The following is a 20,774-nucleotide window of genomic DNA, read 5'->3' as shown; positions in this document are numbered from 1 at the left end:
AGCTGATTGGCTTTTGCAGAATTCATAATTTGAAACACTGCTTGATCATCCAAAAGCTGCCACAGTCAACTTACTCATGAATATTGCTTTCTAGCGCCAGTTTTATGGCAAAAAGGGGACTTTCACAGGACACTCCCCTAAAACCTTGGACGTGGATGTCTGCGTCTCTGATTGGTTGTGAAGCCCCGACCGACAACACCTGCTTAACTCCTTCATCCAAATTGACACCCGGGGCTCTGAGAAATATAGGCAGCATCCCTTCCAGCTCATGCATTCAGTCCCACAGCTGCCCCATAAGACACCAAGCCGCAGCTGCGCCGATCACTGATCCAAGGTGAACCCTCATACACACACTCACACATCCACACACTGACACATACATACACACGCAGTGACACTCACACACTCACTCACTCACTCACTCACTCACTCACACACGCACTGCCGGATCTTTGCTGGGGGAATCGAGGCGCACTGCTCGGAGACGCAATGTTGGTCAAACTGGCCATGGCTCTGCTGGTCTTGTCAGTGCTGGAGCGAGTGGTGGGATCGGATAATACTGACATTCATGACACCCCTCCGGAGAAGCCTGCGAGCCAGAAAGGACGTCTCTCCCTGCAGAATACAGGTAAGAAATGAAGTGTCAGCTGAGATAAGAGTGTGGGGGTTCTTGGTTGGCGCAACTGCTCACACATCTACGTGGGGTTTGTCCGGGCACGTGTTTCTGTGGCTGCGAATTAAACCATGCAGGAGAGACAACGTCCGGGTGGTTTGAGCAAGCCGCTGTTTTTTTTTTTTTTTTTTTTTTTTTTTTTTTACTTAAACCCCGGTGCTACGCTCCATGAGTGACCCTTTTCGATTAGTCAGGAAGACGATATCCTGTAAATACTCTCAGACAGAAATTCAATATGTTAGTAAACTATTAATAGAATGGCACAAGGTAATAGGTAATGTATACGGCAGCGCATCTAGGTGTGCGTGTGCGCTGGTGTAGACTGCGTGTGTGCGCGCGTTATAGGTAACAATTTCAGTGGTTTTCTAGGGGGAAAGAGACAACATAATCAGTCTTTTGCTTGTGCTGTGTGGGCAAATGAATGCAGGGGTGATGTGGTCAAGCAGGTTAGTGGAGCAGTAATGATTGTAGTAAGTATGGTGTGGTTGGTCGGCGCTGGAGGCGAGCTGGAGTTTATTTATTGAGCCAATCCTTTGGGGAGAAATTGTTCTTAAACACTCCAAAACACGTGTGATTGTGAACCAATATAAAGCACTAATAGCACACTGGGGCTGCTGCATTTCCACCCCCTCCTCTAACTTGCCGTTTACATTGGCTGCTTCCCCCCCTCCCTCACACACAGCATGACTTGCGACCCACCGTGTGAACTTGTATCACAATAGCAAAGGGCTTAATTGTTATCTCGCACCCACGCTGAAAAAAATAGAGGGACAAACTCCAATGCAGGTTTTTTAAACAGCGCAGACCCTGGTAACACCACTGTGTAATTCAATGCACGTTGCGGCCAAGCTCGTACGATCCAAGCACATTCCCGTGATGCCAAAACAAGCACTGCTGACAGCGGCTCACTTTTCCTGCGCACTAAAGTTCAACTCGGTGCCTACAAACCCCCGCAGCAGCTCTCTGCCCCTTCCCCCCCTGTGCTGCCCCCCCTCAAAACAGAGGCTCTTTGTTGACAAGCGTGATTTCTAATAAGACACATTTTATCCGTTATTTGCTTTGGTCCAGACAAAATATTTTTCTCTTTTTTGTCTCTTGCTGGTATACGCACCTCCAACTCCTGTTAAAAAAAAAAAAAAAACCTTCTCACGCCCATCAGTTATCAGCTCCAAGACAAATCGCGCGTGTAATTATGTTTTACTCAGGTCAACAGTTGGGGTTTTCATAGCCAAACTGAAACAGTAAACTGCCTGTTGGCTCCAAACATAACCTGTAAGTTGCCATATTAACTTAGAAATAAAACACTGGGCGACAATGTCACATGGGGCGAGCAGCAGCTGATGTGACAGTTCTCCTGCTTGGTGGTCAGATGTCTCATGATGCATGCTCCCACACAGTAATTTGGGGTTAAAAGAAAGACCTCCACTGACTCTTGGTCATTTTGTTCTTTAACAATCTGTTTTATTCCTGTCTTTTATGGCTACAGTAAACAGAAACTGGCCCTTAGAGAGCCAGCGAGTAGTGTGTAGGAGCTGATATATGACATATAACATTTTCATATAATAAGTTTGTTGCCTGCGTTGCTATTGTTATGTTCTCTCTTGTAACTAATGATGCACCTTTAATAATGTTATTTCAGTGTGTCTACTAATGTGCTCATGAGAGACTTGTTGATGCACATTTCATCAACAGACAATAGAAATGACTGCGTTTGTGTTTCCTCCCCAAGTAGTCAAGGCTGTATCTGCAATGCACCATCCCATCTCAATGCTAGGCAGTGCAGATGGATTGTGGTGCAGAATGACACAGTAATATCTCTGTCACCAAGTGTTCCTCCGCAGGAACCCCTCAGCTTGGGAAATTAGACTTCTTCCCCCCTGCCCTGCATCCCTTCTCTCTCTAATGCGAAGGGTACCCGAAACAGAATCAAGGCCGCGAGCACACGAACGACCGCCTGTGTCTGTGGAAATAGTTATACGCCACATCAGCTTTGTGATTCGTGCAGCAATCAGTGCGAGAGTGTAGTTGTGCCTTCAAGCCGTATGGTCTTCATTGCCAACACGCCTGTAACAATCTGCTGCTGTCTCTGCTGTGAACAGATGATAAGGTCCCTCCCCTAACCTGTTCTCTCTTTCCAGCTGAGATCCAACACTGCCTGGTGAGTGCAGGGGATGTCGGCTGTGGTGTGTTTGAGTGCTTTGAGAATAACTCCTGCGAGATACGAGGGCTACAGGAAATCTGCATGACGTTCCTGCACAACGCTGGCAAATTTGACTCTCAGGTACTAAACTAGTCTGTCTGTGTGCAAAAATGGTATAACCGGAGGCAACATTCCTTCTCCTTTTCACTGGTTCATTGGTTCACTGCTCCACACTCGTCATCCATGAACAGATATGTTAACTTGTCCTTTTTTATCTACATACCTTAAATCATGAAGAAAGGAAGGAGTTCCACCACACACAATGTGGTCATTTCAACACTGATTTATTGTTAAGAGTAAAGCAGCGCGTTTCACCCTGTGGGCTTCATCATACCTTAAATCATATCAGGCTTTTTCTTTTTCTTTTTTGAGAAGCACAATCAAACACACACTCATCTCATAATCTGTTTTCCTCTCTTGGGAAGTTCACTTCCCCCTCAGTGGACTGTTGCATGTACAGTTAGGACCAAGGGGTCATGAGCCAGCTGGCTATGAGCCCAGTTAGCTCCCTTTTCATACATAGTGAAGGCTGAAGCGCTGCCAAGCCAGGCCTGACCGGGGTCTTAACATGTCTATAGGGTCACATACTAGGAATTTACATTTCTGGCAGACAAATCGGGATTATTTTAGCAGGAGAATAATAAGATCTGATGCCATTCATACAGATTTTAATGTCCCCATTCAGTGTCAGGAGCGTGTAGTTACACATTCATACAAAGTCACAGCCACATACACACTTCAACACTGCTGAAACAGGTGCATGACATGTACCAAAACTATCATGTGTAAGTAACAAGTGTTTCTTTGGCTACAAAGCATGAGCCCTGAAGTTTCAACAGCACCAACAAGGGTCTTTGTCTTGAGTGTTTACTCAACAGGTATGTCTCTCTCTCTCTCTCTCTCTCTCTCTCTGTGTGTGTGTGTGTGTGTGTGTGTGTGTGTGTGTGTGTGTGTGTGTGTGTGTGTGTGTGTGTGTGTGTGTGTGTGTGTGTGTGTGCGTGCGTGCGTGTGTGTGTGTGTGTGTGTGTAGGGGAAGTCGTTCATCAAGGATGCTCTGAAATGTATGGCCCATGGTCTACGACACAAGTTCAGCTGTATCAGCAGGAAGTGTGTGTCCATTAAGGAGATGGTGTTCCAGCTCCAGAGGGAGTGCTACATCAACCACAACCTGTGCTCTGCAGCTAAAGAGAACGTGGCCGTCATGGTGGAGATGATCCATTTCCAGGATCTCTTCCCTAAAGGGTGAGTGGCTGGTCCAACTTTGGATAGATTGTGTGAATATATTCTCTCCAAGCTTGTCCGTTCTCTTTCATCTCTGGTTGTTTACCCTCAGTGGTCTCTTCAGCCAGTTTGGTCTGTCCTTCCATGTTTAGTCATAGTGCAATTCTATTTATTGCTGTCATTTGCTAGACCATGATGGAGTGTGCTGCTAAACATTAAATCATAGGCGTCATGTGAGTAATGTGCCTCTCTCTGCCCAGTCCATATGTGGAGCTGGTGAATATTCTCCTGAGCTGTGGAGAGGAGGTGAAAGAGGCACTGACACGGAGCGTCCGGCTACAGTGCGAGCAGAACTGGGGTGCTCTGTGCGACAGTCTTAGTGTCTGCTCCTCCCTCGCCCCATCTCCTGCCGGGACTGCTGCCGAACACCACCGTCGTCCTTTGCCCTCCCTCCCTGAGCTGGACCAACCTCGTCCCCCACGGCAAGGTGACAAGGACAAAGCCGGTAAGGCAGGCTTCAATGCTCACCCACGTAATCGCAGTCAGGGACTGCGCCGCCAGAGTCCAGAAGCCGGAGTGGTGGCTGAGCAGGAAGACCCCGAGGCCACCGACATCCGGAGGTGAAAGTGCAGGAGACTCTCCTGATTTTGACCCCCTCCCCCTTACACCATATAAAAACCACACTTGCAGACTTATGCACACCTCCACACACACACACACACACACACACACACACACACACACACACACACACACACACACACACACACACACACACACACACACACACACACACACACACACACACACACAGAGACACAACTTCCCAGACAGACTGAACAGAAGGAAACAAGCCCTGACCTTTCCTGTCCTTATTCCGCCCTCTCCAGTCATTCCAGCAGTCCCACATGGTAAACTTGCAGGGTAATTGTGGTGTAGCTTGTAATGTTATGCCAGACTGTAGGCCACAATTTTTTAAAAATCGAATATAATTGTTATTATCATGATTATTTCAACTGTTAGGACTATTTTGGCTCTAATATAGCATTTCTCAAATCATACTTACTGTAAGATTTGATTATATTTGTATTATTTATTTTATTCTTTATGCAATGTTGAAATATCAAAATGTACATAGAAATATACTTATCTATATTTATATAAACATGTATAAATATAGTTACAATATGCAATACTGATATATTATAGATGACGTAGTATATGGTGTGCTGTCTGTTGTTCTCTTCACAGTATTGCACCCATCACACATTGGTCTGTAGATATGTAACATACACCATTTGTTGTTTCAAAGTGGGAATGTGTATTATAATTATAGATACTTGACAATTAAATACAAATTGTACAGGTTTCAAGTCCAGTTCTGGCACATATGAAATGTAGTGCATGATGGCCACGAAGCCAACAAACGTGTGCATTCTTAAAGTGAAAGTCCACTCTAAAGAGGATGCAAAAGTAATACTATGAATATGGACAGTTTCACCCTTTGTATGTATCAATCATAAAGCTAGAAGTAAGAGAGCCAAGACTGATTTCTGATGTCATCAAGCACGCCTGTCTGGGCAGCAATGAATGGGAGATTAACATAGCAGACACCGTTTTATGGACTCTTTTCTGTTTCATATGTATTAGTGCTACTCTGACATGTGTCTCATTTGGATGCAAAAAGTATCACATTCATTGTTAGGAGAGCTTCAGAAACTGTGTCTCAGTGACATTACGGACTAATGTCTTCAAGAGACATCATTCTTGTTCACAAGTAATTACTGAACTGTCAGATGTTATACTATATTCTTTGGTTCGATATATTATTTGGAGCTGGTTTACCGTTAAACTGTCGGCTATCGGTGAACTGCAGCAAAGAGAGGATGTCCAGTCAAGTTTTGATGACCGAAGTCCTTTTAAATGTATAGAAACAAAAAAATCACACACATCAAGGTGCCTAAACTTGTTATTGTCCACAGTGACCGCTTCTCTGTGATTTAAGTGAATGGATGATACTGTGTCAGGGGGAGATTTAATGTTGAGCTATTTTACAATGATGTTGAGCCACAAAAGTCTTAGATATTGCACTTTGGAGGATTGTCACTTTGTGTTGGTCTGCTGCAGGTTGAGAAATAAAACCAGGTTGCCAGAGCAGTCACCCTCTAATCAGCCTGGTTTTGCTTATCAACAACAGCACTGAGCCCTGTATCCCCACATGCTCCTTAGGACCAGATTTAGCCCCTTCTTCAGAAGAGCGGTGCTACCTTTTTCCCAGTGTCCCAGTGGCTGGGAAAGAGGCTTGACAGAAACCCTCCAGATCTCTGGCCCCTCTAAATTAGCCCTTATTCCTCTTTGGTCCCTTACCTAGGTCAGGAGAGACATGAAGGCCTGTTATTCTACCCGTCAGAGCCGCAGGCAACGCAGCGAGGACCCAGGAACTGGGTTAAGTCCACACACGGGGGCTCTGGCGCTGTTATTCTAAATGTTATATTTACCGAGGCCACCAGAGAATTCCTCTGGGCCATAGCCAAGAGCCAGCAACACAGCGAGGCAGAGGGGAGTGGAGCAAGAAGGAGAGAGACATACTCAACTTTTTTTTTTCTAATGTGATGAGTGACTCTGAGTGAGTCTTCACTTCTCCCAGAACTCTTCTTCTTTTCCTCTCTTTGGTCACAGACGCAGGCTTTTTGACCATTTCAGGCCAGTCACGTGCTTTAGCTGTAGAGGTGCAGTTTGTGAGCACATTACACCACATGCTGGGGAGTCCTTGGTGCAAAAAGAAAATAAAACATGCTCAGATTTTGTGGCTCAGTTTAGGGATTTTCACTTTGATTTTTCCTAACATACTTAAGGACACAAGGAAATGTTTTTGCTCCCAATCATTTAGAGACTATTATTAGCTCCAAGGGTTTGAATCATCAGTGAGGCTTTCAGGCTTTTTTTTTTTTATTCTGTTGTGGAAATTGGGATTCCTGTGACATCCCAACACGAGACATAAGCTAATCCTATTGAGAATGTACTGTATGTGTGTTAAGTGACAATCTGTTCAGCTCTCTGTCATTAGGTTTGATATGGCTTTTTGTAATAATGTAGTCGCTTGAATGGCTTTTCTTTGTCTGTTCAGAGGAAAATAAAACTAACCATGTTTCCTGTATTGTTAGTGCTCTATAGCCACACTACGTGTTTTCCTCTGTTAAGCACAAGGACTCTGTTTTCACTGTTGAAAATACAGAACATGGCCTAGAAGTTCGTAATTCACCTGTAACACATTGGTTATATGATCCTATGAATATCTTTGGACTTGTGAAATCATATGTATCTTGTTATCATTAAAATATTTTTGTCTGTATTTCATACATCTTGTGTCTTTCAATCTAATTTTCATTTCAATAGTTTCAAATTGTGAACAGATACAAGTGTACAAGAAGACAAAACTCGTGGAAATGAAACACTCACCCAGGTCTAAGCAGGTTAGCAGAGAGGGCCTGGTCGTCTCAGGTATACACACAGGTTAAAAGACACCCCGTTCTCGTTTGACTCACCGCCTCCTCCTGACAGTGAAATACGGGCTGTGTTTAAAGTTTCAAGGACTGGAAATATCCTCCCTATTGAAAGGCCTAAACATTTACGTCAGTGGCTCTGGATTGTATGCAATGCATGGGGTGGGTTCAGGGTGTCAGTTTTTATGAGTTGTCCCAACAGTATACATTGCCTCACCAAACATTTAGACAGCGCTCTGATTTGGAAGGTAGACTACTGTTGTTCTGATGACTTAAGTTATTCTAGACTCGAGTTAAGCACACCAAGGTGCATTTGCTGTGACCGTATATGGGAGTTGGACACACAGATCCTGACCTCTTTGTCCACAGCGTTACAGAGATGAAGAAAAGCTACATGCCATGTCATAACACATACACGTAGGCTAATATATGTAATAACATCAACTCTGCAAAGTGTGCCACAGTGGTAAACAAATGATCTTTAAGGGTGTAGTAATATTAAATTACCACTGGGTGGTGACATCTATCTTCTTATGAATGTAAAAGCAGCTGGTGGGAACAGGTGCAAGTATGTGATTTTTAATGGAGCTGAGTTCAGTTGCTTCACTAAAGCTGCAAATTCTTTTAAAGATTAAATCAATAGTGAGGTAAGTTTTTGATGTCTCACGTTAAATGTTTGATGTGTAACTTACTTTTGCCTGCTTTGTCTCTTAGATCTCAGGAGGCACACATGTCCTCCAAACAAGCCAATCAGGAACAACACATGCAATTTGTTCTGCATTAAAGGAGCACTCCACCATTGAAGACGTGCCATTAGGGTCATCTCAATTTGTGTTAAGGGTTGGGTCTGTGTTACACCTGGAGGTGAGATATGAAAGAAGTAAGTACCGGTAGTTAGGAAGCAGGGAGGGTTCAGTGAAAGGTGCTATCAAATTGCATTGTGGGAAATAGAGCAATATGGAGCCTGAACTAGATAAAGTTAGGTTATGTCATCTTTGCCGCTTCATTTTTGCTGAGGGATCTCTTTAAAACTGAATTCTCTAATATACCGTAGACTATATAGCTCAACACCTAAGTGTGATAACCACAACACAACTTGCATGTTTAGACATAAAGGACTCACTTGACTTTGAATCTGGAAATATATTTTCTCTGCCTACAAATAGGTTAGAGCTGTGTGGGCTACATACAGTACCAAACCTATGGCTGCACACAGTCAGGGAGCTGATAAACAAGGCCACAGTGCATGAGGTGATACATTTTCTGACGTTAAAGCGTGTGGGAGAAATTATGCTGTGTCACACTCATCTTGTTGTAACAATACATCAAGTCAGAGATGGATGACCTCCTGGCCAAACAATGAGCAGCTGGCTGAAATCTCTCAGCTTGTATGGTTGGTATGGCAACGTAGCTCTATCAATATGGAGGCGGCAGAGATCACATCTGAGAAGAGGCTGAGCCGTAGAGACTGTGCCTGTGAGCAGAGAAACCTGAGATAGCCGACCCCGGGTGCTTTGTGAACGTCTGTCCTGAGCTCCAGTGTGAACTAATGAATTAATGACTGACTGCCTACGTTCCAAGGATGAATCATTTAAGAAGCATCCGAAGGTTAATGGGTGCACCCTACTCCTGTCTCGTGTTGGCCTCAGAGAGATGGATGTCTCCTCTTTACCTAAAGCTGGTGCAAAAAAAGAAGAAGAAATTACTCAATACTGAATAATCCCATCAACGTGTGTAGCAGAATAAGATGAGTGGAACCTCTAAAGTGCAGCTCAGTTTCTGGGGAATAGAGAGTGTGTTGCTCCCAGGGAAGAAAATGCTGACACAACAACTTTCTGCCTGCCTCAAAAGGCCTGTAGTAGAAAGCAGCCTACATAAGATGGTGGAGCGCACATTCAAATGCGCATGCATGCCTGGAACGGTAGCTGCCTCATTCACTTGGTAGATACTGACCTGAGAGTATCAGACCAGTAACACCTGGACCAGCCGTCTGTTATTTTTTAACATGAAACCAGAAGCTCAAGACAAACAGTGCTGTGTTGTTCAACCACCCTGACAGGCCCTGCAGCACATGGGAGCAGGGCGGGGTGATGTGTACTGCTGCTACTACAGGATACAAATAAAGGGTGGGTCTGCCTTGGGGGAGTGGAATGCTGTGTTAACAAGACAAACTCAACAAGAAAGCAGTAAATAATACTCTTGGGCAAAAAGTAACTGAAATTGAGTAGTTTTTTTCAGGTAGGCTACTTCTGTTTTTGTTTTTTTTGACTACGTACATGTATTTTATTTGAAGTTGACTACAATGATGGGCTGTGCTCAAATTGATTTAAGGTTTACAGTCGTGTCGTTATTGCACAATCATGACGAGGTTTCATTCGAGTTTGCTTAATCTCAAAGGCAATATTTGCTGCTGCTATCTGGGGCAAAATGTTAACTGTCACAACAGCAGTTCTCTGTTGGTGTATTCATATTCATGAAGATTTGGCCAGAGTACCCAGTGTGTCTTTTCCTGGGGAACACAGTTAGCTGGGTGATGATTTCTGCAATGGTTTAATGGTCCGTTGTGGTTGCCTGAGTAGGTTTAAAACAAGCAATTCTAGTCTCACTTCAGTAATGAATACTGTAGGCCCGAAAGGAGTCCTTCTTTTGAACAGGATACTCTTTCCTCTCCTGGTGAATGATCATTAAGGTTTTAAAGAGTCAGCCTCAGTGAAGAGAAATGCACAAATATGTGAGGCTCTGGCCTGCAGCTAAACATCAGGGAGACCACTTTGCCATATCAATAAAATTATCTGTATTCTATGTGAAAGTATGATACGCTGGTATGATCAGTGCACATGACAGATCTGACTGAAGTAAAATTAATCAAGCTCTCAAGGTCGATTAAGCTCTGAAAATAGCAGCATCTTATTTTAATGAGATTGCTATGCCATAATTTGCTGTGGACTTAGGTTTTAATGATCCAACAAAATCCAACTATGATCTATGTATGTATGTAGCTATGTATGTATGTATGTACTGTATGTAGCCTATGTGTGTAGGCCTATCTATCTATCTATCTATCTATCTATCTATCTATCTATCTATCTATCTATCTATCTATCTTGTTGAACTACTACATTGCCTTTCAAGGCCTGAGCATTTGTTTAACCAAATTACCTCATCTGCATTTGGGAGACATGGTGGTTGTCTGTAGGCTACTAGACTTTGGCTTTTCCCCATTTGCATTCCCTGAGCACACAGCACTCCAACACTGTAATACCTTTTATTGTCTTGGGTACGGGTTTAAACATTTCCTTGGATCATTAATGTATTTTTCTTTTCCGTACAACTCCTCCCATTGATTTGAAGGCATCCTTATTTGGGGGAAGAACGTCTTGAGTGCATGTGCCATTCATTGAGAAGGAGTGCTGTGGGCCTGACCAGTGCAGTAGCCATCCAATCAAGCGTTAGATTTTATCCTAAAGGGGCGGGGCTTCCGAGGGAACTCCTGACGCCCAGTGGCTGGTGGCTGACGGCCAGGGCGGGGCTTGTAGACGGAAGTGTCTCCCGACTGGCCCAGCTGTCAGCTAGAAGAGAGGAGACCATTTACACCGGCTGCCAAGGAAATGCAGAAAGAGGAAAAGCGCTAAAATATGGCAACATCAAAGCGATAAGGTCATGACGCCGAACTGAAGGTAGCTATGCCCGACACATCAGCAAATACACGCACGGTGGTCTATAAATGCAAGCGGCCAGTCGAGGCTTCGTCACGGTATGTCGAGATGTAAAATTGATGACAGCAGGCAATGGTCGGCTGTGTGACATTGAACATACAGGACACGAAACAGACGAGGTCGTTTAAAGAGCCATACACCATTTCCAACTTGTCATGTACGGGGACATTTCTGCCGGTCGCGTCGTAACGTTAGACAACGGGCTCGGTGAGCGTTAACGATAAACGGACGGACGTTGTAGCCGTTGAAATAGTTTATTGCCCCAGCTGGTTTTGCAAATCGGCTCCGCTGCTACAGCGTCGCTGCGGTTATCAGCTATTATCCTAGCCTAGCGGCTCGGTGAAGGGAACTACCCCAGATTCAGAGCAGACAGGAGACGTCATCAACATTTTCCTGTATTTAAATGGTTGTGTGCGAGGAGGTCATTGCTGAAAAACGGAGGATTACTCGGTAAGTGACAACGCTGAACGACGCCACGGCGCTTACGTGATCACAGATGCACTGTAATGCATAAAGGTGGTTTAAAATTGACTGTCTGGACGTGCATGATTAATAGGGCACATGGAAGGTGGCGGAGCAGCTGTTAGCTTTGCTGCTAGCTGCGTAACGACCTTTGGAGACGTCAGCTTTACCAGCTCAGGCTGCTGCTAGCTGCCTGTGCTGGTTAGGCTCGCTGGGTGTATGCCGTGGTCGCCTGCCTGCTATCCGAGTGTTATATTTCATCCAGGCCTAACCATGGCCAAAGCGAGTCAATGATTTAATCTCATTGATTGCATCACAAGACTAGGCAGGGTGCAGCCCAAGCACGTTCACTGCGTTTGGCGACGCTTGTCCTTTTTTTTTCTCCTTCTTCTTTTTTTAAGGTGCAACATTCTGCATTTTTTTTAATTTATTTATTTTTTTGTCCCCCCCCCCCACACACCCATAACCCACATTGTAGGATAAAGAAGACGGTGAAAGCCAAAAGTCAACTGAAGATTTACTGTGCGTCCTAAATGGGGGACTACGGGTTTGGAGTTCTGGTAAAGAACAGCAGTGGTAACAAATCTGCTTTCCCTGTAAGGATCCCTCCTCACCTCCAACCCCAGCACCCTCACCACCCGTCAACCCCCCCCAGCCCCCCTTCCTTCGTAAACAACACCTGCTCCACCAATGGGGGCAGTGCTTGGCTGTTCCCTGCTGTAGCTCAACACACTAACATGCAAGATGAGATTCTGGATTCAGACAAGTCCAAGGCCTTGGACCTACAGGACATGCAGGAGAAGTCTCAGGTCCAGGCCCAGCCTCAGGCCCTGTCTCCGGGCCAGCAGGAGGCTGGGGGAGGCCTAGGAGAGCTGGAGGGCACTATTCCTGAAGATGGGTCACTGGAGAAGGGCTCTTTGGAAAGCAGTGGTGGGAAGGAGAAACTGAGGATGGAGTCACCAGTGCTGAGTGGGTTTGACTACCAGGACAGCCTGGGAATGGGTACGAGCTGTGCACAGTCCACCTCCTCCTCATCTTCGCTGACCAGCTTCAACAACTGGTCCCCTGCTGTCCCATCCACCCAGTCTCCTGTGGTTGGGGAAGACGTTGGCGGATTCTTCGGCCCAGCTGGCTCCAACGCCAACGGACCTCCTCTGCTGTTCCAGAACTTCTCCCACCACGCCGGCCCAGGCTTTGGGGCGGGAGGCAGTTTCTCCCCCCAGATTGGACCAGTGTCCCAGCACCATGCACCCACACCTCATCCCCAGCACTACCACCCCCATGGTCAGGGGGTCCCACAGCAGCATCGGCGCTCCCCAGCTAGCCCTCATCCACCCCAACCTTCCTTTCCTCCGCATCCCCATCGCACTGGACCGTTCACCCAGCTGCCACACCTTACTCCTGCTCAGAACAAACCCCCGTCACCCTGGGGAAGCTACCAGAGTCCCTCCACTCCAACCTCCACATCCTGGAGCCCCGGTGGGTATGGTGGCTGGGGAGGCACTCAGGGGGTTCGAGAGTACCGGCGGGGCGTAGGAGGAGGCATGACAGGCCTTAACTCCATCTCTCCACTAAAGAAGTCTTTCCCCAACAATCAGGTAGATTGTTTATGAATTGATCTCATATTTGAATATATTTCATCAGGAGACTTGTATGAAACTCTAATATGTGTTCCCCAGATTCCCTCTCAAAAGTTCCCCAGAAATAGCTCTGGCTTCAATCACAAAGGATGGGTGGAGGACAGCATGAGCCGCAATGACAGCATCTATCCTTTCCAGGTGAGTACATCACATAGGTAATTCTCAGCCTAATGTTTAGGGAATTGCAAGGCGTGTTGGCCACAAAGGAGAAGCTCAGCTCAGTTGTAATTGTCTTGAAAACAGCAATGGGCTGAAATGTAAATATGTCTGTCTCCCCTCTGGGGACCAATGATGTTAATCCTGTTAAACATGCCCCTCTGTATTAAATTAAACAAATAAACTATTGAGAAAAATAGGATACGTGACAGCTAAGCCAACTAAGCGCATGAATTGAAACTTACTGTGTGTGCCTATGTCTGAGATCTTATCTAGATCATTTGGATGAAGGAGAGCACTCTTATCATCTGCTCTGATCACATGGCCTTCCTCTTGTCCTGATTTGAGAAGTCTTGTGCTCCACTGCAGCCTTGCATGTTCTCAGCCCAGTTAGATACAGAGTGAAGCACCCTTTAGTGTTATGTATTTCTCTCCTGGCATTTCTATGTTTTTGGAATGGTTTAGAATATTATATTTTCACCTTTAGCAAATAAATTAAAAATAATTGGCCAAGAGTAAGAATCCATTTTTTTCCAGCTCCTCAAGCAGCACATATTTCCATCTCATGCTTTCAGAAACTACCAGAAACGAGAGAGGTGTGATTTGATTGCAGAGATATGCAGGTGACTTTTGTGTAACACACTCAGGGATATATTTTCTGTTTACAGTGCTTTCCTCTGAAAGTCTGTGTGGGGATATTCTCTGCATTAAAAAAAAAAAAAAATAGCAATTAGCATCATAGCAAACTGAATCGGGGCTCTTGCAGCTTGTGCTTCTTTAGATGTGATGTGGGAAGTGAGAAGTGAGGAGGCTAATTGTTGTCTTCCTCTCTTTCAGCAGGAGAGAACACGGTCCTTTGATGGTTTCAGCATGCACTCTCTGGAGAACTCACTGATTGACATTATGAGGGCTGAACAGGATTCCTTGAAAGGTTTGTTCCCACAGTAACAATGATTAGGAAGGGGTAGATTTTCCTCACAGCTGGCTGTAGATAAGCCATTTTTTTCAATTATTTGACAGCAAGGAGAATTGGGTACTATTTCATTGTGCTTGCAATTGATTGTGCCGACAGCTAGGCTTATTGGGTCCCAAGAATTAGAAACCTGTACATCTAGGGTTAATGGACCGAAAAATAAAGTTTCAAATGCCAATTTCATGAAAGTTAATGTTTTTTTTTCCAGAAGTTTAAGGACACTTCTGATTCTTTAGTTTGAAATTTTGTCAAACAAATACATGGTTTTGCCTTTCAATACATCTTGATGGATGTTAACTTATGATCATACACAACTAAGTGTTATGTCTGCTTTAAAACATATTTATATCAATAATTTGATACTAATGGCACCAACAAAAAAATGAATAGATATAGTAATAATTAGCATAGTTTAAGGCCATATTCTTTTACCTATTGCAGTGTTTGTCTTGCATATGACATTAACATGGACGACCATTTGTTTACATGGAAGAATAACCCAAACTACATGTGCAGTACAGTTTGACTTACCTACTAAATGACTTTCCTCAAATGTGTGCCAATCCTTGTTCTGACAGACACAGAAGAGAATACATTAACCCACGCCACTGCAGCATCATGCAATTTGGTTTTAAGGTTATGCATATGTAAGTGAAAGGAATTCATATAATCCACGTACAAGACATGTTCTGAGACCTCTCCTGTTTTTGTCACACAGGACGTTACACCTTCTCTCACCAGGGTGGAGACGGGCCGCTACCTATGAATGGTATGTAAATAACATGCATACAAATATGCAGCGCTGTAGCAGAGGTCAGGGCTTGAAATTAATGTGTGCCAAATGCAGATAAGAAGTAATTCCAGCCTTTTAAATGCAACTCAGTACTTCATTGTTATTTAAAAGTAGTTGACAGGAACTAGCTGGTGAGCTGACGTGAGATAAATAAGTCAAACCTCTGGATATCATATAACTGTTTTATAGCTTTCTAAACTGCCTTGCTACTGAATGTGTGCAACCAGCAAGTCTCAATGAAGGAAGTTAAATAATAAAAAAAAAAAATTATAATGTGGTCAGGGAAGTTCAGGGACAGTTTATATTTCTAGTTAGGCTAGTTTTGGTCATGTTAGTTGTGCCCTCTAAACTACTCTATTATACCCACTCAAGATTAAGGTTTCAATATTAAATTTTGATGACAACCATTTTGGCTTGTAGAAATTCAGAATGGCTGTTACTTTAATAAGGCGGCGGCCATTTTGTCTGATAATCCAACAAATTCATTTCCACCCCTTGCAGTGTTTTTCACTTTTATTATGATGTGCCTTTTTCCAAAAAGCCATTTCAAAAGTGTTTTGTGTTGTTTTACACGCAGCGAGAAGTTATGGCAGAAGACGAGGTAAAGTTTCTGAATGTGTCTTAATTTGCTCGTTGTTGTATAGAAGCCAGTAATGACCCCTGAAATGATGTCTTCTTTGTTGTTTTGCTTCTGTGTTTGTCTGCTTGATCTTTGTCATTGTCGTTTACTTCTGCCTCGACTCTTGTCAGGTTTTGAGCCTGTTTCCTGTAAAGCCTTCAAAGGTTGCCTGTAAAAATCTAGTAGTGATATACTGATGCTTTTAATGTGTCAACAAAATGGTAATCATGGCTGCTTTTGTGTGTGTGTTTCCTAACATTGTGGGTATTTATTTACATCCATCCAATCAGATTCCCTGCTCATTTTATTAAAACACTTTCAAAACAGTTAAAAGGTCATTAGTGGTGAGCCAATATGCGTAATCCAGATCATTCTCTCCACTAGGCCATTCCTCTCTGTTCCCCATGGAGGACGAGCGCTCTTTTGGAGAGGACGAGTCAGGCGACCAGGGACTTCCTGGCCTGGGATCAGCCCACTGTTTCCCACACCTCAATGGTGAACGTGTAGAACGTTATTCCCGCAAGGTGTTTGTTGGAGGGCTGCCCCCAGACATAGATGAAGGTAAAGTCCTGTCAGTGGTACAGTGGATGCTTCACTAAGCTCATTGTTTTCTCATCTACATCAGCAAAAAAATGTTGAGAAGTGATAGCTTATCAATCAACATCATTGACTCCTGTTGTAACAATAGTTGTTTTGATGATGGCACTCGCACACGCTTTTTACTGACTGATTGTTTTTTATTGAATGATTTGCTAACAACATCTTTTTCAGATGAAATCACTGCCAGTTTCCGTCGATTTGGTCATTTGTTTGTTGACTGGCCTCACAAGGCAGAGAGCAAGTCCTACTTTCCACCAAAAGGTGAGTCAAACAAGTTTAACACTGCCAGCGTCTTGACATTGTGATATGGTATTTCCTTGTTGCGTGTACTCATTGTTCTGCTTGTCGAACCTTTTCAGGATATGCATTCCTGCTGTTTCAAGACGAGAGCTCTGTTCAGGCTCTGATTGATGCCTGCATTCAGGAGGATGGCAAGCTTTACCTGTGTGTCTCCAGCCCCACCATCAAAGACAAGCCAGTGAGTGTGATATTCTGTCATGCTGCTTGTTAGCCATCTTGCTGCACAAGTGCAAAACTGACACAAATGTGAATATTATAGACTGGCACCAGTGTCTGATATTTCTGTCCAAGTTCAGTACAGTTTGTTTTGTTAACAAATACTCTGGCTCTGTAGCAACAACCCACCAATGATCACTGTGGTAGAGCTTGAGTTTGAGAAAATAACAGTTTTTGTTTGTTTGTTTTTAGGTCCAGATTCGACCCTGGAACCTAAATGACAGTGACTTTGTAATGGATGGCTCTCAACCATTGGACCCAAGGAAGACTATCTTTGTAGGAGGTGTCCCTCGTCCCCTACGTGCAGGTGCGTATGTTATGTGTGCGTTTGTGTGCGGTGACCTCTAGCAGATCTACACTACTATGACTGGAATTGTCGAGATTCCACCAACTTATACTCTGTATTGCCGTTCCAGTGGAGCTCGCTATGATCATGGATCGTCTGTATGGGGGAGTGTGTTACGCAGGAATTGACACAGACCCTGAACTCAAGTATCCAAAAGGGGCGGGACGAGTGGCCTTCTCCAATCAGCAGAGCTACATTGCAGCCATTAGTGCCCGATTTGTTCAGCTGCAGCATGGGGAGATTGATAAACGGGTGAGCAGCTTCCTGTTCAGGTCCTAAAAATGAAGGATGGACGTTGTTAAATATTCATTTCCACCTAGCCAGCGCGCCGCTGTGCATGCATTCATATATTTCTCGACCTCCATTTTAACAGTTTTCCTGTCGTCCATCCTCTCCATCTCAGGTGGAAGTGAAGCCATATGTCTTGGATGACCAGCTGTGTGATGAGTGTCAGGGCACTCGCTGTGGGGGGAAGTTCGCTCCTTTCTTCTGCGCCAATGTGACCTGTCTGCAGTACTACTGCGAGTACTGCTGGGCAGCCATCCACTCCCGGGCCGGTCGCGAGTTCCACAAGCCGCTGGTGAAAGAGGGAGGGGACCGACCACGACACATCTCCTTCCGCTGGAACTGAGGCGAGAGGGCAAGGGAGGGAGACTGAGAAAGGGGTAGTTAGGGAAGGGGTACGGGCTATGATATGAAAAATAAATGCACTTTTCTTTTAAGTTAAAAAAACATAATTTATTTTTTATTTTATTTTATTTTTTAATTGGGCCTTCTAAAAGAAGTAAATGCTAAGAAGAGAGTGAAATCCCATTTATGTTTTGACTTTGAGTGTGCATGAGCATATGGATGCATTAGATTTGGATTTAGACGTTTTCTGACTTGACTGTACTTTCTTTTCGTGTTAGCTGGCAAAGCTGCTTACATTTGTTGTCAAGATTAACATAAAATTTAAGTGAGGTTCATCATACCTAAATCAGTATACTAACTATGGAAGATGAGTTTAAGAAGGGTGCATTTTCTTACTTTTTGCTTGCAGGATTAGAGAACAACTGTACCATTTACCAAAGGTTGAGTACAAATGGTTGGGTTGGAAAGAGGAGGAACACAGTCTCAGATGGGTGGACGACTGAGTTTTACAAGCAGCTCAGTGTGAAGCATCTGGCCATGTCAAAAAACAAAATCTCCCCTCAGTCTGGCGCATGTGTTAGGATTGCTGGCATGAGTTTTTAGGTCTTGGTTTAAAAGTGGATACTTTGTAACCAGAAAGGGCAAACCAAAGATTGGCCTAAAACGCATCATCAAAAGCAGACATTGATCTGAGGGTTTTCAGGATAATGTTGTGTCCTCTTGTCATATGACAGATGAAAGGCTGGAGTTGTTTGGAGTTTCAGTTTGTGGGTTTCAGCTAATAAAGACACAGCCCTCAGGGCTCAGGTATTGGCAGTAGTATTTGCTCACTTTATATTGTCAGGGATATTAGCACTGGAAGCTAACATGCTAATGTAGTACAAACTAATGGGAATGCACAGTCCAGTCTCCCTGAGCTGTCCTCATGGTGTACCACTGCACGCTCTACCATGACTGGAGCTTCTATCACAAGTGTTGTGGTTGGATATGGTAGTAGCTAGAATTTGCTGTCACAGAGATAAAGATATTATTTTATACATGGCCTGCTGATTTTTGTACAGTGTTTTATAGCTGATTATTTTGTCATGAACATATATACATTTATTATGCACTACTTTTCTAAATATTTTTTTCAATAGTCATTTTAGGCACATTTTTCACAGATGGGAGAACTCCTTTTGCAATACCTCATTTTTTTCACTTGGTGAAAAATAATTTTGTACCTTTGTTACTAAGAGATCTGCATTTATGGTAAACTTAATTTAAAAAGAAAATGAATGATATTAATATAATTTTCAATTAGCTTTTATATATTTAAGTGCTGGTAAATCTGAAAATTGTCTGGTGCATTGGTGTGATTCTGTAGATAAAAAAATAAAAAAAATAATAATAAGGCTATCATTAGCCAGTCATATATGGATTCTCCTCTGTCCTAATAAACATAATTACAGGCATGACAAGACCTTTCTAAACTGATTTTGATAGTCTTGAAAATATATTCTGATATTTCACTCCTAGGTGTAGTCAATAAGATTATGATTAGGGCAAATGTTTTGGCTTTGGTCAATGTGAAATGTTCCCTTCTAACACCGGAGTGGATATCAGCTGTTTGAATATTTAGATCATCTTTCTGGGACTGCCTGTAAGTTCTACTTATTCTTGGCATGCATAATATAATACAGAAATAAAATGGCTAGTGTTAATGCAGGACCTAATGTGATGCACTAGATCTCCTTTTTCCTTTTCAACTTTCTTTTCCTTATCTCTTTGAGATCACCTCTCTTGTAGCCTCTCTTTAACATGATGGAGTCTGCCTTCCTTACACAGACATGATGTTTATGCAATCTACACAGTGACAACACTTTGGATGCGTTTTGTAATGTAGAGGACACTCAGTAGGACATAGATGAGGAGACTTGATCACTTGACCCCCCTTTGTGATGTGGCATGCTTTGGGACATAACCTGAATGTGATTTAATGTTGCAAGTTAACTTTGAGCCATTATGTGCAATACTTATTCTTTCCAGAAACAAATCTCCGCAGTGTAAGTCATTTAATCCATATAAATCATGCAGTCATTTACACATTATTTGTTTCCTATTGTTCATACTGATGTCTGCAAGAAAAAAAATAATTTATACCTGAATTTATTTTTAAACTTTAGTTTTTTGCTTATTTACTTATTTTGCTACTACCATGCTACTGTGATTGAAAACATTGTATATACTAGGTCGATAATGTATTTAGCATTTGCTATATTTTCAATTGAAATGTATAACTATCATTTTGATCAGATTTTTGTTATATTTTTTGGGTGATGTGTTAAACTCGTTGATGTGTCTAGTTTTTCTAATTGCTGTATTGTGCTCCACATTTTCAGATGAAAAGAATATTATGTCTGTTAGTATTACTTGATTGCAAAAATTTCAATAGTTTTTAATTGTATGCTGGGAAGGTTATATTTATTAACTTTTTTTTTTTTACCTGATATTTTGATTTTTATTAAGTCATTTGACATTTATACGTAAGTTCCAATTTTTATATTTTCTTCCTGATTAATTTACGCTACAATACAAGACGTCAGTTTTTATAGTTGGTTTGTAGTATTGAAGTAAAACAAAGATCTAATGTCATATATTCATTTGCTGCCAACTGTTTGTAACTGTATGCATACATTTGAAGTATTTGTAATGTGAGATGTTGAACGAATAAAACAGCTGTGAGG

General features: G+C 43.1%; 2 protein-coding genes across 4 annotated transcripts; both read left to right on the top strand.

The window, feature by feature from the left end:
• The first annotated feature begins 289 nt into the window (after positions 1-289).
• Positions 290-4,740, top strand: stc2a (stanniocalcin 2a). Its single transcript, XM_083980745.1, has 4 exons — positions 290-628; positions 2,812-2,954; positions 3,904-4,115; positions 4,355-4,740. Exons 1-4 carry the CDS (start codon positions 490-492, stop codon positions 4,716-4,718), a joined length of 858 nt encoding a protein of 285 aa, XP_083836871.1. The 5' UTR covers positions 290-489; the 3' UTR covers positions 4,719-4,740.
• A 6,399-nt stretch (positions 4,741-11,139) lies between these two features.
• Positions 11,140-20,774, top strand: LOC310992117 (cytoplasmic polyadenylation element-binding protein 4-like). 3 transcript variants are annotated; one of them, XM_083980111.1, is made up of 12 exons: positions 11,140-11,274; positions 12,254-13,373; positions 13,455-13,553; positions 14,412-14,502; positions 15,263-15,313; positions 15,915-15,938; positions 16,341-16,517; positions 16,728-16,817; positions 16,916-17,034; positions 17,265-17,379; positions 17,489-17,670; positions 17,822-20,774. In XM_083980111.1, the coding sequence occupies exons 2-12, from the start codon at positions 12,309-12,311 to the stop codon at positions 18,047-18,049; spliced, it is 2,241 nt and encodes a 746-aa protein (XP_083836237.1). In that variant the 5' UTR covers positions 11,140-11,274; positions 12,254-12,308; the 3' UTR covers positions 18,050-20,774. The 3 variants fall into 3 exon arrangements, with proteins under 3 accessions (XP_083836237.1, XP_083836235.1, XP_083836236.1); XM_083980109.1 differs by having other exon boundaries at positions 14,409-14,502; XM_083980110.1 differs by lacking the exon at positions 11,140-11,274 and adding an exon at positions 11,442-11,763 and having other exon boundaries at positions 14,409-14,502.

This window comes from Trachurus trachurus (genome assembly GCF_905171665.1).
Source record: "Trachurus trachurus genome assembly, chromosome: 10".
NCBI lineage: Eukaryota > Metazoa > Chordata > Actinopteri > Carangiformes > Carangidae > Trachurus > Trachurus trachurus.
The sequence above is the reverse complement of the archived record's forward strand: the minus strand, read 5'-3'. Positions and strand labels throughout refer to the sequence as shown.